We start from the raw sequence: 16,371 nt of genomic DNA, 5'->3' as shown, positions 1-16,371 counted from the left end.
TAAGTAATTTTGAGGGTGGTTTTTCGGGTATAAGGGTGTCTTCCGACGCATGTATCGAATCGATCTCTTTTGCATGTCGTGTGAGGGCCTCAAAACTTCTTCTATGCAAAAAGAGAAGAGCGACAAGTTATTTTTTGTTAGGCGAGAGTTTTTTAGACGCTCTGGGTTGGTTTTTCGAGTGTAAGGGTGTCTTCCGACGCATGTATCAAATTGGTTTCTTTTGTATGTCGTGTGAGAGCCTTGAAACTTCCTCCCTGCGGAAGGAAAAGAGCGATAAATAATTTTTAGCTTGAAGAGAATAATTTAAGTGATTTTGGGGATGGTTTTTCGGGTATAAGGGTGTCTTTCGACGCATGTATCGGATCGGTCTCTTTTGTACTTTGTTTGTGGGTCTCAAAACTTCCTCCATGCAAAAGGACAAATTATTTTTTTAAAATCGTTTCAGGGACGTTCCAAACTTCAACCAGCTGTACTAACTACATTTTTGCTGTCGCAGCAAATATAGCCAGACTGTGTTACTTGGGTACAATTTTGTTTTGGGTATTTGGCGCTTTTATTTTATTAATTAGCAATTACTTTTTTTCTGCGATTATTTTTAACAAAAAGGAAGCAGGAAGTAAATGATATAGAAAAATTAAAAGAAAGCTAAGAACGTAATTCATTTTTTGTCAATCTTATGTTATATTAATTATAATTATGTGTCCAAATCAAATTTTAGAAAATTTTAAAAATTTTTTAAAATTTACATAATAATATAAATAAAATTAATACATTCAATACTCTTAAAATATGAATAAACAATTAAATGTGAAAACATATAATGAATTATTTTTACATAACAATTGTAAAATATATTTAATTAAAAGTTAAAATTTCTTTGTAGAATGACAACAAACATAAGCATTTATTTTTTTCATCAAAATAACTTTTTGTATAATTAATTATTTGCTAAACTTATAATAATTTGCATACACAATATTGTGACGCACGTAAGCCTATATTATATATATAACAATATCAAAAGAAAAACACTATTATAAAATACGCGAAGGCTGATTAGTAATATTACTTTAGAAGTTCAAAATATGCATAATTTATTGGTGAATTATCATTTAGTTTATTACAAAAAGTTGATTAATTTAATATGCATTAGTGCGATGATAAATTGTTATTACGCTTAAGAAAATGCACTATTATTATGATTCGACGTCATTATGTGAGGGTAAAGCGGCAATACGCTCAGGAAATAAATTTATACAGACCTTTAGTGTTCGTTTGCAATAGTGAGAATCATGTCGACTACTATCCAACAAGGTCTGCGTCCTCTTTTTCTTATGTGTTTTATTATGGGTTTTGGCATTTATCCCATAAAACAGCTAAGCAAATTAAGATTTCATAGGTGGATTGCATATTTAAGTATTCTATATCTATTGACAATTTGGTTTGTTTTTGGCTATGTCTTTTTTTATACATTCACCAATTTGTCATTAAAAGTCATCATTTTTTGGAACATTACTAATATGGTCATTATGGCGATTCAGTATTTTACTGCAATTGCGTCTACGATTTTAATTTTTTATCATCAAAAGGTACGTCCAATGTTATACTTTTGTGTAATTTCTCTGTTTATAAATATATGCTACACATATATATTATATTCATATTTTATGTATACCAAATATTATTAAAATAGTCGTATCTTTTAGACATATTGTTTATTAAATCAACTACTTATTTTGCGATTGAACGTTTTATTTTTTATTACATTAATCTACTGTTCTTTAAATAATTATTAAACTCCTTTACAAAATGAGAAATATTCTTTAAGCTTTTTATAATTTATATGTAGTTATGTCATATATATATATATATATATATATATGTATAATTATGTAAAAGCACAGCTAATTGTAAGTATAGATGCGTTTTATGCCTGGATTATTACTGTGTTTCTAGTGATCGATATCACTACTATATTGCAATTTTTACAACTATATTAAATAATGATTTTAAATACTTACTGTAAGTTTGTAAGAAAAATTTAGTCTTAATTAATCAAAACGGTATATAGTTTTTACATAAACTTCATTTTTTTAGCATATAGGAAAGTCTTTACTTGAAATCAAATACTTTGGACTGTCGTAAAAAATACGGTAATAATTTAATTGTAGCTTAATATGGTTCTAGAAGTTTCAAATATATATGAAGAAACTTGCCGCAGTGGATGATACTTTAGAAAAACTAGGCAATCCAAAGACATATCAAAAGTTGCATATGTTAACAAGAAGAATAATAATTGGATGGATTGTGCATACTCTTATTATAAATATTTACAGTACAATATGTTGCTTCAAATTTTTCAATCAAATTTCTTGGAGACTTCTTTTATTTAACGTGATCAATCATCCTTGTCATATGAATGAATTCACAGACTTAATATTTATCTTCTTGTTATGGTATGTTTGTACTGTATTTATTTATTCTACCGTATTAATTTTTTACTGTATTATTTATTTTGCTAACATAGATCTACTTAAAATCATATATTTGTATGTATTTTTAATTATATATTTGATATATTTTTTGTAATTTTTTTCTGTAATTGTTAAATTGCAGTTATTACTATAGTAATAACTGTAATTGATAAATTGCAGTTATTACTATAGTAATTTTAATATTTTTTTATGAAAAAATTTTCCTTAAGTTTTATGATATAAAAAAATTATTGTTTAAAGTAATTTCTAAAGATTGATTTGTATTGCAATACATAAGAGAATCTTTACATAGGTATATTGGCACCAAATTTGACAAAATAAACGACCATATGCGTTGCTTATCGTTAAAAGAAGAGCATAGACTGAACTATATAAGGAAGAAACCTGTTATTTCTTATGGATATTTCTTGCATAGATATAATTACAAGTGGACATTGTGGACCTCAATGTAAATGTACACATATCATTGGATAGATCATCGATTTTATATTAATTTAATAATAATATATTTTATAGGAATGTTTAATAATATTTTATATAAATACATAATATTTTATATTAATAAATAATTATATTTTGTAACATTTTCTAAAAATACTGATTATAATTATAATAATAAATATTATATATTTTTAATTCTTATAATTTATATACAGTTACATACAGTTTTTTATAACTAAACGTGTTTTTTTTTTTAGGCATCTTCATTTAGAATTATGTCGTATTGCTCGTGAATTAAATGTGATATTTGGAATACAAATAACTTTTGAAATGGTGTCACATTTTACATTCTTAACATCACATTGTTATTATTTGTGTCGTATATTGGAGCAGAAACATAAAGATGAAAGGTCATTACACATTTTAATTGGCATTGGTTTTTGGTTTTTTGCAAGTTTAATCAGGCTGTATGCTTTAAATTATATTTGTGAAAGCGTTAAGCATAAGGTAGGAAAAATAATACAATATATACATAAATATATATATATATATATATATATATATATATATATATATATATAAAATTACGAAATTTTGAGATACTAAGTTTTAGGCTAACAATATTGACAAAATAATTCATCAATTGACAAATGCTTTTCGATATGCTGATATCTGGAAGGATGTAAGAAAAATTCAGACAGCTAAAATTACTTTTAAAAAATGTTTAGATATGTTAATTAAATTTGTATAATTATATATTGTATTTCTACAGATTGATTTCTTTGTTTTGCACATAACGCAATATCCCTTGAAGTTTACTGGATTGGGTCTCTTCTATCTTGGAAATGAGTTTTTTCAAAAGGTTTATATTTGCTTTTATATTTCTGACAGTTTTATGTTTACATTTTGTTTTATATTACAATTGATTAAAAACCAAAAATTATGCTAAAATTATTTTTATTATAAAGCTATAATTACTGTATTTTTTATCACACATCACGTGGTATATCATATATTCTATTTTGATTTACAATATATTTAAATAAAATACTGTTTTTATTTTTGTAAGTTTTAATAAATACGTTTTTTTTTACAGTTTTTAACAACAATTGTAACATTTGTGATTATTATGGTACAGTTGAATATGCTGTTTTTAAAACTATAGTTTAAAATTGCTGCATTAAAATCATTTTTTGCTATTGTATCAATTAAACGTCATTCTGCTAATGTATTAGTTAAATATGTAGAAATATAAGTTTGCAACAATTTCATTATCCTACATTATATTATTTTCCTCTAATAAACTGATCATTTTTTTATTATTTTAAACGTACTTATGTTCAAATACATTTTATATTAAAATGTACATTTTCTTTATAAAACATTGAAATCTTGTATGTATTTTAATCAAAGGAATCAAATCGGGTATGTTAAAATGTACATTTTACTCGCATGCAGTAAAAAAAATATAAATTCTAAAAGGCCAGATCTATCAAATGTTACGATAGAAAATTATAAAGAATGTAAATGAATAAAGTGTAATTAATTAAAAATTTAATGTTAATATGTAGATTTTTGTTTTGGGATTTTGCGCCTTTATTTTATTAATTAGCAATCACTTTTGTTCCACAATTATTTTTAACAAAAAGAAAGCGGGAAGTGAACAATATAAAAAAATCAAAGGAAAGTTAAGAACGCAATTCATTCTTAGTCAATATTATGTTATATTAACTATAATTAAGTGTCAAAATCAAATTTTGGAAAATTTTAAAGGTTTTATACGTCACATAATAATATAAAAAAAATTAATACATTTAATTCTTTCAAAATATGTATTAACAATTAAATGTAAAAATATGAAAACATATATGTAAATAATTGGTATTACACAACAATTGTAAAATATATGTAATTAAAAACTAAAATTTTTTTATAGAATGACAATAAACATAAGCATTCCTTTTTTTCACCAAAATGACTTTTTATATAACTTAATTATTTGCTAAATTTATAATAAAATGCATACACAAAACGCACGAAAGCCTATATTATACATATAACAATATCGAAAAAAAACACCATTATAAAATACGCGAAGGCTGATTAGTAATATCACTTTAAAGGTTTAAAATATGCATAATTCATTGGTGAATTATCTAGTTTATTAGAAAGAGTTGATCATTTTGATATGCATTAGTGCGACGATAAATTATTATTACGTTTAAGAAAATGCACTATTATTACGATTGGTCGCAGTTACGTGAGGAAAATGGGGCAATACGCTCAAGAAATATATTTATACAGACCTTTAGTGTTCGTTTGCGATAGTTATAATCATGTCGACTACTATCCAACAAGGTCTGCGTCCTTTTTTTTTTATGTGTTTTATTATGGGTTTTGGCATTTATCCCATAAAACAGCCAAGCAAATCAAGATTTCATAGGTGGATTGCATTAAGTATTCTATATCTTTTGACAGTTTGGTTTGTTTATGGCTATGTTTCTTTTTATACGTTCATCCTTTTGTCACAAAATATCATCTTTGCTCAAAACATCACTGTTAAAACTACTATGGCACTTCAGTATTTTACTGCAATTGCGTCTACAATTTTAATTTTTTATCATCACAAGGTACGTCCAATGTTATACTTCTCTGTAATTTCTTTGTTTATAAAATGTATGCTAAACATATATGTATATTATATTTTTATTTTATATATAATTAATATTATTAAAATAATCGTAACTTGTAGACATATTGCATATCAAATTAACTACTTAATGGATGAACGTTTTATTTTTCATTACATCAATTTACATCTGTTTTTTAAATAATTATTAAACTTTTTTACAAAATAAAAATATTTTTTAAGCTTTTTATAATTTAGATGTAGTTGTGTCATATATATATATATGTAAAAGCACAGCTAATTGTAAGTATAGATGCGTTTTACGCTTGGATTATTACTGTGTTTCTAGTGACCGTTATCACTACTATATTGTAATTTTTACAACTATATTAAATAATGATTTTAAATAATTATTGTAAGAAAAATTTAGTTTTAATTAATCAAAGTTACATAATTTTTATATAAACTTTATTTTTTTAGTATATAGGAAATTCTTTACTTGATATCAAATACTTTGGGGTGTCGTAAAAAATACAGTAATAACCTAATTGTAGCTTATTATGGTTCTAGAAGTTTCAAATATATATGAAGAAACTCGCCGCAGTGGATGATACTTTAGAAAAATTAGGCAATCCAAAGACATATCAAAAGTTGCATATGTTATCAAAAAGAATAATAATTGGATGGATTGTGTATACTCTTATCATAAATATTTACCGTACAATATATTTCTACAAATTTTTCAAACAAATTTTTTGGAGATTTCTTTTACTTAACACAAGACATTATCCTCTTCATATTAATGAATTCGTAGACTTAATATTTATCTTCTTGTTGTGGTTTGTACTATATTTATTTATTCTGCTAATTAACGCGTGTCTACCTAAATTCACATATTTGTATCTATTTTTATTTATAGATTTGATAAATGTAAATTTTATAATTATTTCTTTGACTGATAAATTGCAGTTATTACTGTAGTAACTATTTTAGTGTCTGTTTATAAAAAAGTTTTTCTTAAATTTTATGATATAAGAAAAATTATTGATTAAATTAATTTTTAAAGTTTGATTTCTATTATGCAATTTATAAGAGAATCTTTACATAGGTATATTGGCACCAAATTTGACAAAATAAACGACCATATGCGTTGTTTATCGTTAAAAGAGGAGCATAGACTTAACTATATGTGGAAGAAACCTGTTATTATTCATAAATATTTCTTGCATAGATATAATTACAAGTGGACATTGTGGACCTCAATGTAAATGCACACATATCTTTAAATAGATCATTGGTTTTATATTAATTTAATAATAATATATTTTATAAAAATATTTAATAATATAGATACATTTAATTATATAGATACATGATATTTTATATTAATAAAATAATAATATTTTATAATATTTTTTAACAATACCGATTATAATTATAATAATAGAAAATTATACATTTTTAATTCTTATAATTTACATATTTTTTTATAACAAAACTTGTTTTTTTTTAGGCATATTCATTTAGAATTATGTCGTATTGCTCGTGAATTAAATATGATATTTGAAATACAAATTACTTTTGAAATGGTGTCATATTTTACATTCTTAACATCACATTGTTATTATTTCTATCGTATGTTGGAGCTGAAACATAAAGATGAAAGAGCAGAAATTTTAATTAACCTTGCTTTTATGTTTCTTATATGTTTTATCAGGCTCTATGCCGTAAATCATATTTGTGAAACCGTTAAGAATAAGGTAAGAAAAACATACAATATATAAAAGTTACTAAATTTCAAGATAAAATGCAAAATTTTAGGCTAACAATATTGACAAAATAATTCATCAATTGACAAATACTCTTCGATATGCCGATATTTGGAAGGAGGTAAGAAAGATTTGGACAGCTAAAATTTTTTAAAAACTGTTACAATTTGTTGGTTAACATTGTAAAATTATATATTGTTTCCTTATAGATTGATTTCTTTGTTTTGCACGTAACGCAACATCCCCTGAAGTTTACTGGATTGGGTCTCTTCTATCTTGGGGATAAATTTCTTCAAAAGGTTTATATTTCCTTTCATATTTTTGACAGTTTTACGTTTTCATTTTGTTTTATATTATAATTAATTGGAAAACCAAAAATTATGTTAAAGTTATTTTTATTATAAAGCTGCATTTACTGTGTTTTTTATCATACATCACGTAGTATATTATATATTCTATTTTGGTTTACAATATATCCCAATAAAACATTGTCTTTAATTTTAGTAAATTTTAATAAATACGTTTCTTTTACAGTTTTTAACAACAATTGTAACATTTGTGATTATTATGGTACAAATGAATACGCAGTTTTTGTCTTAAGCTTAGCTCTCAAAAATAGAATTAATAAAACTATTAACTTTAGTTTAAACCGCAGCGTCAAAATAATTTTTTGCATTTGTATCAATTAAACAATATTTTGCTAATGTATTCTGTTAAATATGTAGAAATATATGGTTGCAATAATTTTATTAAGCTATATTATTTTATTTTTCTCTAATAAACTGATCATGTTTTGATTATTTTGAACGTAATTATGTCCAAATACATTTTATATTAAAATATACATTTTCTTTATTATAAAACATTGAAATCTTGTATGTATTTTAATCATAAGAATAAAATCGAGTATGTTAAAATGTACATTTTACTCGCATGCAGTAGAAAAAATATAAATTCTAAAAGGCAAGGCCTATCAAATGGTACGATAGAAAATTATAAAGAATGTAAATGAATAAAATGTAATTAATTAAAAATTTAATGTTAATATGTACATTTTTGTTTTGGGATTTTGCGCCTTTATTTTATTAATTAGCAATTATTTTTTTTCGCAATTATTTTTAACAAAAAGAAAGCAGGAAGTGAACAATATAAAAAAATAAAAAAAAAGTTAAAAACGCATTTCATTCTTAGTCAATGTTATGTTATATTAACTATAATTAAGTCAAAATAAAATTTTGGGAAAATTTTAATGGTTTTATAAGTCACATAATAATATAAAAAAATTTAATACATTTAAATCTTTCAACATATGTATTAACAATTAAATGTAAAAATATAAAAACATATATGTAAGTAATTGGTATTACACAACAATTGTAAAATATGTAATTAAAAAATAAAATTTTTTTATAGAATGACAATAAACATAAACATTCCTTTTTTTCATCAAAATGACTTTTTATATAACTTAATTATTTGTTAAATTTATAATAATTTGCATACACAAAACGCACGAAAGCCTATATTATACATATAACAATATCGAAAAAAAAACACCATTATAAAATACGCGAAGGCTGATTAGTAATATCACTTTAAAGGTTTGAATTATGCATAATTTATTTGTGAATTATCATTTAGTTTATTAGAAAGAGTTCATTTGATATGCATTAGTGCGACGATAAATTGTTTTTACGTTTAAGAAAATGCACTATTATTATGATTGGTCGCAATTACGTGAGGAAAATGGGGCAATACGCTCAGGAAATAAATTTATACAGACCTTCAGTGTTCGTTTGCGATAGTGATAATCATGTCAACTACTATCCAACAAGGTCTGCATCCACTTTTTTTTATGTGTTTTATTATGGGTTTTGGCATTTATCCCATAAAACAGCCAAGTAAATCAAAATTTCATAGGTGGATTGCATTAAGTATTCTATATCTTTTGACAATTTGGTTTGTTTTTGGCTATGTCTTTTTTTATACGTTTGTCATTATGTCACAAAAAGTCATCTTTGTTCGGAACTTCACTGTTGGGGCTATTATGCCGTTTCAGTATTTTACTGCAATTGCATCTACAATTTTAATTGTTTATCATCAAAAGGTACGTCCAATATTATACTTTTCTATAATTTCTCTGTTTATAAAATGTATGCCAAACATATATATTATATTCATATTTTATATATATTTAATATTATTATAATAATTATAACTTTTAGACATATTGTATATTAAATCAGCTACTTAATGTGTGATCAAATGTTTTATTTTTTATTACATTAAATTATATCTGTTTTTAAATTATTATCAAGCTTTTTTACAAAATAAGACATATTCTTTAATTTTTTATAATTTGGATGTTAATAGTTGTGTCATATATATATACACATATATATATATAATTATGTAAAAGCACAGCTAAGTATAGATGCATTATAAGCCTGGGTTATTACTATGTTTCTATTTACCGTTATTACTACTATAATATATTGTAATTTTTACAACTATATTAAATAATGATTTTAAATACTTAGTGTAAGTTTGTAAGAAAAATTAAGTCTTAATTAATCAAAGTTACATAGTTTTTATATAATCTTTAATTTTTTAGCATATAGGAAAATCTTTACTTGACGTCAAATACTTTGGGGTGTCGTACAAAATACGGCAGTAACTTAATTGTAGTTTAATATGATTCTAGAAGTTTCAAATATATATGAAGAAACTCGCCGCAGTGGATGATACTTTAGAAAAACTAGGCAATCCAAAGACGTATCGAAAGTTGCATACGTTTTCGAAAAGAATGATAATTGGATGGATTGTGCATACTCTTATCATAAATATTTACAGTGCAATATGTTGCTTCGAATTTTTTAATCAAATTTTTTGGAGAGTTTTTTTACTTTACGTGATCAATCATCCTGTTCATATTAATGAATTCACAGACTTAATATTTATCTTCTTGTTATGGTATGTTTGTACTGTATTTATTTATTCTACCGTAATTATTTTTTACTGTATTATTTATTTTGCTAATATAAATCTACTTAAAATCATATATTTGTATGTATTTTTAGTTATATATTTGATATAATTTTTGTAATTTTTTTTGTGATTGATAAATTGCAATTATTACTATAGTAACAATTTTAACATTTTTTTATGAAAAAATTTTTCTTAAATTTTATGATATAAAAAAATTATTGTTTAAATGAATTTTTTAAGTTGAATTTGTATTATGCAATTTATAAGAGAATTTTTACATAGGTATATTGGCACCAAATTTGACAAAATAAACGAACATATGCGTTGCTTATCATTAAAAGGAGAGCATAGACTAAACTACATGTGGAAGAAACCTGTTATTATTCATGGATTTTCCTTGCACAGATATAATTACAAGCGAACATTGTGGACCTCAATGTAAATGCACACGTATTGGATAGTCATCGGTTTTATATTAATTTAATAATTATATAAAAATATTTAATAATATTTTATATAAATACATGATATTTTATATTGATAAATTACTAATATTTTTAATAACATTTTCTAAAAATACTGATTATAATTATAACAATAAAATATTATATATTTTTAATTCTTATAGTTTAGATAGTTTTTTATAACAAAACGTGTTCTTTTTTTCAGGCATCTTCATTTAGAATTATGTCGTATTGCTCGTGAATTAAATGAGATATTTGGAATACAAATAACTTTTAAAATGGTGTCATGTTTTACATACTTAACATCACATTGTTATTATTTCTGTTGTATATTGGAACAGAAACATAAAGATGAAAGATCACTGAAAGGTTTTATTGGCCTTGGTTTTTGGTTTTTTACAGGTTTAATCAGGCTGTATGCTTTAAATCATATTTGTGAAAGTGTTAAGAATAAGGTAGTCAAAACATACAATATATAGGGAGGGTCTCAACTGCCTACATTCCCATTTGCCAACAGCTTCGTTTGCCCACAACATTTTGCCGACAGCTTCAATTGTCGACATTCCCGATTGCCTACAAAGCGATTGCCTATGTTTGCACACAAGACATTATTGCACACATACACATTGCACACATGACATTATTGCGCACATACACATTGCACACATGACATTATTGCGCACATGCACATTGCACACATAATATTATTGCCTACACTTAAAAATTAAAAATACAAACGTACGTTTCACACAAGACATTATTGCACACATACACATTGCACACATGACATTATTACACACATACACATTGCACACATAATATTATTGCGCATATTTTTCCATGCAAAACGAGGTTCAACATGGGTTTACAACTTTGTTTGTGAACCTTGGTTAACCTTGTTAGGTTTACCTTGTTAGGTATAACCTGAGTAGGATTTGTTATTTGTTTTACGTGGGGGAGAGGCTTCGCCCCGTAGGAGCGAAGTCCTCCGCCGCCTACGCGTGAAATTTTAAACAAAGCGAGGTTCAACATGGGTTTACGAGTTTCCACACAAAGCGCAATAATGTCATGTGCGCAATGTGTATGTGTGCAATAATGTCTTGTTTGCAAACGTACACCAGGTCACACAAATGCCTTAACATATGAAGTTGCACGGGTGTCAAGGCATATCGAGTCGGCGTGTTCCGACTCTACATATTTTTACATCATGACTGGTTATGAACATAACGGCAATGCTGTTTTGGCTATTTCAAAGCAACTGGAGCAATTGATTGATATTATAAATATTAACCTTTATTTGTCAATTGCTCCAGTTGCTTTGAAACAGTCAAAACAGCTTTGCTGCTGTGTTCATAACCATAGTCATGATGTAAAAATATGTAGAGTCGGAACACGCCGACTCGATATGCCTTGACACCCGTGCAACTTCATATGTCAAGGCATTTGTGTGACCTGGTGTACGTTTGTATTTTTAATTTTCAAATGTGCGCAATAATATTATGTGTGCAATGTGTATGTGCGCAATAATATTATGTGTGCAATGTGTATGTGCGCAATGATGTCATGTGTGCAGTCTGTATGTGTGCAATAATGTCTTGTGTGCAAACATACGTTTGTATTTTTAATTTTCAAATGTGCGCAATAATGCTTGTAGGCAATTGCTCTGTAGGCAATCGGGAATGTCGGCAATTGAAGCTGTCGGCAAAATGTTGTGGGCAAACGAAGCTGTTGGCAAATGGGAATGTAGGCAGTTGAACCCCTGTCCAATATATACGTAAAAAATTACGAAATTTTTGAAATACTAAATTTTAGGCTAACAATATTAACAAAATAATTCATCAATTGACAAATGCTCTTCCATATGCTGATATCTGGAAGGATGTAAGAATAATTTAGACGGCTAAAATTACTTTGAAAAATATTAAAACTTGTTGATTAAAATTGTATAATAATATATTGTATTCCTATAGATGGATTTTTTTGTTTTGCATGTAACGCAACACCCCTTGAAGTTTACTGGATTGGGTCTTTTTTATCTTGGGGATAAGTTTCTTCAAAAGGTTTATATTTCTTTTATATTTCTGACAGTTTTATGTTTACATTTTGTTTTATATTATAATTAATTAAACAACCAAAAATTATGCTAAAATTATTTTATTATAAAGTTATAATTACTATTTTTATCACATCACGTAGTATATCATATATTCTATTTTGGTTTACAATATATCCCAATAAAACACTGTTTTTATTTTTGTAAATTTTAATAAATACAATTTTTTTTACAGTTTTTAACAACAATTGTAACATTTGTGATTATTATGGTACAGTTGAATATGCAATTTTTTAAAGTTTAAAATTGCTGCATCAAAATAATTTTTTGCAATTGTATTAATCAAACGTCATTTTGCCAATGTATTAGTTAAATATGTATAAATATAAGTTTGCAACAATTTCATTATGCTACATTATTTTATTTTCCTTTAATAAACTGATCATGTTTAAATAATTTTAAACATAATTTTTAAATAAATGTTATAATAAAATGCATAGTTTATTTGATATTAGACATTGAAGTTTTGTAGTATAAAAGCTAGTAGGCCTTGTAATTTAACATTTACAATTTCTTCATTACAATGCATCGAAATTTCATATTTTAAACAGAGAAATGGTCTAGAATGTTAAAATGTACATTTTATTCATCGCATGTAGCAAGAAAAATATGAATTTTAATAGTCTATAAATGGCAGTATATCTTAAGCTAACAATAAGTGATACAGTGAGGAGTGAAACATTGGTCTTCATAGAACACAAAGCCTGTGGCGTCGCAATGCATTGGTCGACTTCAGCCTATGTTGGAATCACTTGAAGAAATATAAAGTATAGGAAAGGAAATTCAGAGGAAAAGTAGATCAAGTCCATGCCCATACAGCACAGAATATTGCAGCAACATTGCGGCAATATTGCATTCTAGCAACATTGCAAGAACATTGCAAGAACATTGCAATATTGCCGCAATGTTGCTGCAATGTTTTGTGCTGTATGGGTGTAGATATGCATTCGATTATGATATTTTGTATTTTATATATCTTTTTAAGCGATGGTATATTTAATCAGCTATTTGTTGTTTACGTATTTATTTGTAAATAATTGTTTTTAAAAATACTTTTGATAATTATGTGAGTATGCCATATCAAGTTCTGTTATTAACTCTATGTTTTATTATAGCTAAAGGAATTAATTACGACATGGCTAATTCCATAACCAAAAGAATTTGCGAAAGAAGAATGGCCAAAGGATTGCACGATTTAGCTGCATGAAGGTGCATGTTATAATCCACCTAACCTAAAATTTTAAAAATGGCTTAGAATGTTAAAGTGTATATTTTATTAATGTTTATGTTTCAGAATCTTATATCATATTGATATTCATATTCCTGAAAAAAAACTCAACAATTCTTATACACATTACTGATCGACAAGAGCGGCGAGAAAACTGTTTCTCACAGCAGATGCCGTTGCTATTATCAACTATGCTTTTTCTGCCGATCGCACAGCAACGATGACAGGTATTTATAATTTTAATTGCTTTTATGCATATTGAAGTAATCGATTTATTGAATTTTACATGTTATTAATAATTGAAAGTCTATTAATGGGTATATAATCGTGTTTCACACGAAACATATATTTATGACGCAAAATGATTCTTCTCAACATTTTTTATATTTATTATCCTAGACTATAGGACTAAAGGAATTTCTATATTTATTTATAATTTTTTAATTCATATTTTTAAGTAACAAATAATTTTTAATTAATTTGCGACATATTGGACATTACTCAAACTTTTTCAGTAACGTAGATTTTTGGACACAAATGAGAAATCACCATTTATTTTATACAAAATGTTTTTGTGCACATTTTTTCGCAACATGGCATTGATATGTCCTTATTAAAACAGATGTTAACACATATCTTTTTACAAATAAATTATCAATTTAACTTATCTTTCTTTTCATCTGAAAAATTGTCTTTCAGCTAACAGATGCGCATTTATTTTATTATTTAGCAATCACTTTTTTTCTGCGATGTTATTTTTAACAAAAAAAGAGCAGGAAGCGGATGATTTAAAAAATCAAAGGAAAGACCTAAGAATATACATTCTTAGTCAATGTTATGTTGCGATATAATAAAAAAATGATTAGAACTAAGTGAAATAATTATTTTACATTATTTCTCCGTAGCTTATATATTTTACATTCAATACACTATTTGATTGTTAATACGCGTTTTAAAATTAATAAATAGATTATTAAAACAGGATATTTTTTGAAATAATTATTGCTTAGCTAGTCATTTCGATAATTATCACGAAATATATATTAAACGTATATATTTACATACTATTTACAATAATGAATTATAAGATGCGATAATTTTTCTAATCATTATCACAGAAGAAAAACAAATAAAACATGTATAAACAAATTTTCTATATTGAGCGAGGAGAGTCGATTACTAATACCAAATTTTTCTTATTTTTTTCTTTCTTTGAAAATATTACGCTATTGCAATATTCGAAAGTGTCGCATAAACAAGCAGTTATAAATTATTTTAACACAATTACGAATGCAAGATAGCGGATTATTGTTACAAGATACACGATACAAGCAACAAATCAGTACAGAAACGTTTAATTGAATAAATTAGAACTAGAAACTGTTGTATTATCTCCGCGAGAGAAACTCGAAAAAAATCCGAAATAAATTCGATAAATTTATTAATCGAATAAGTGATTTAATGAAATGACATTATTGCATCGATTCAGTTTTTTCTTTTGAAAAAAACTTTTTGCAATTATAATTCTGCTTCACGAGTTAATTATTTGCGAAAAGAACTTTACATATGTAATGGCCCCGCGAAATTGCTTTTATGGCGCGTGCCCGCGCGTGTGTTACACGCTACGATGCTGATTCAATTCTTTATCACTATTATGACATTCTGTTCCACATTAGATATTATAATACTCGAAAGAACGAATGTGTGCGTTTTTACTGACAAAATATCAATAAAAAGCAGAGATGAGCAATTGTCTTTTTATTCTTGTATTTGATTTACATATAAATAATAAAACAATTGATATAACAATGAAAAGTAACAAAACAAATCGTTATACGCGTTTTTAATCAATCACATAAATATTTAAGATAATTTTACAGTTTTATTATCATAATTATGTCTGTCAATTATTATCGTAGTCAATGCAACAAACTCAATAATGCACGTAAGATTATTTTTACAATTGCTCGTCTCTGACGAGATTACAAAGTTAGAACTGCATAATCAAGCCTTACGCACGTCGTAGATTATCGGTATTAACACTGTTGAGCATTTTATCGACATCATACATATTAAATATGATTTTTTTCGATTAACTACTGCGATGATAATTGGCAATTAGCATAGTACCGTTCGATTGTGCCACGTTCGATCGCAAACGCGTTACCGCAATTAATAGTCGACAGAAACGCTTGATAATACATCGCGATCGCCAATCGTCCATGTTGCAACAATCATTCGCAC

The 16,371-nt window shown here is 25.9% G+C and overlaps 2 protein-coding genes across 5 annotated transcripts; both read left to right on the top strand.

The window, feature by feature from the left end:
- Window positions 1–1,061: 1,061 nt before the first annotated feature.
- On the top strand, window positions 1,062–6,270 carry LOC136997130 (uncharacterized). 2 transcript variants are annotated; one of them, XM_067347483.1, is made up of 7 exons: window positions 1,064–1,589; window positions 2,188–2,456; window positions 2,788–2,943; window positions 3,194–3,443; window positions 3,550–3,618; window positions 3,709–3,798; window positions 4,033–6,270. In XM_067347483.1, the coding sequence occupies exons 1-7, from the start codon at window positions 1,293–1,295 to the stop codon at window positions 4,099–4,101; spliced, it is 1,200 nt and encodes a 399-aa protein (XP_067203584.1). In that variant the 5' UTR covers window positions 1,064–1,292; the 3' UTR covers window positions 4,102–6,270. The 2 variants fall into 2 exon arrangements, with proteins under 2 accessions (XP_067203583.1, XP_067203584.1); XM_067347482.1 differs by lacking the exon at window positions 4,033–6,270 and having other exon boundaries at window positions 1,062–1,589; window positions 3,709–3,916.
- Window positions 6,271–6,573: 303 nt separating this feature from the next.
- LOC136997131 (uncharacterized) lies at window positions 6,574–14,666 on the top strand. Of its 3 annotated transcripts, XM_067347486.1 has the most exons (11): window positions 6,574–6,829; window positions 7,079–7,325; window positions 7,387–7,455; window positions 7,544–7,633; window positions 7,869–9,441; window positions 10,039–10,307; window positions 10,605–10,760; window positions 10,992–11,241; window positions 12,599–12,667; window positions 12,757–12,846; window positions 14,015–14,666. In XM_067347486.1, exons 5-11 carry the CDS (start codon window positions 9,148–9,150, stop codon window positions 14,048–14,050), a joined length of 1,164 nt encoding a protein of 387 aa, XP_067203587.1. In that variant the 5' UTR covers window positions 6,574–6,829; window positions 7,079–7,325; window positions 7,387–7,455; window positions 7,544–7,633; window positions 7,869–9,147; the 3' UTR covers window positions 14,051–14,666. The 3 variants fall into 3 exon arrangements, with proteins under 3 accessions (XP_067203587.1, XP_067203585.1, XP_067203586.1); XM_067347484.1 differs by having other exon boundaries at window positions 7,079–7,455; window positions 13,075–14,666; XM_067347485.1 differs by lacking the exons at window positions 6,574–6,829; window positions 7,079–7,325; window positions 7,387–7,455; window positions 7,544–7,633 and having other exon boundaries at window positions 7,636–9,441; window positions 13,075–14,666.
- Window positions 14,667–16,371: the final 1,705 nt, after the last annotated feature.

The sequence above is a fragment of the Linepithema humile genome, chromosome 1 (assembly GCF_040581485.1).
Source record: "Linepithema humile isolate Giens D197 chromosome 1, Lhum_UNIL_v1.0, whole genome shotgun sequence".
In the NCBI taxonomy this organism is placed as follows: Eukaryota; Metazoa; Arthropoda; class Insecta; order Hymenoptera; family Formicidae; genus Linepithema; species Linepithema humile.
This window is presented reverse-complemented; position numbering and strand designations above follow the sequence as displayed.

What these genes read in the sequence shown, in the direction of transcription:
- LOC136997131 (XM_067347484.1), top strand. Translation starts at nt 9,148, where the DNA reads ATGTCAACTACTATCCAACAAGGTCTGCATCCACTTTTTTTTATGTGT. An exon ending in ATGCTGATATCTGGAAGGAT is followed by an intron (nt 12,668 to 12,756) that starts GTAAGAATAATT and finishes GTATTCCTATAG; the next exon opens with ATGGATTTTTTTGTTTTGCA. An exon ending in GGGATAAGTTTCTTCAAAAG is followed by an intron (nt 12,847 to 13,074) that starts GTTTATATTTCT and finishes TTTTTTTTACAG; the next exon opens with TTTTTAACAACAATTGTAAC.
- LOC136997130 (XM_067347482.1), top strand. Translation starts at nt 1,293, where the DNA reads ATGTCGACTACTATCCAACAAGGTCTGCGTCCTCTTTTTCTTATGTGT. An exon ending in ATATTTATCTTCTTGTTATG is followed by an intron (nt 2,457 to 2,787) that starts GTATGTTTGTAC and finishes ATCTTTACATAG; the next exon opens with GTATATTGGCACCAAATTTG. An exon ending in TGGACATTGTGGACCTCAAT is followed by an intron (nt 2,944 to 3,193) that starts GTAAATGTACAC and finishes TTTTTTTTTTAG; the next exon opens with GCATCTTCATTTAGAATTAT.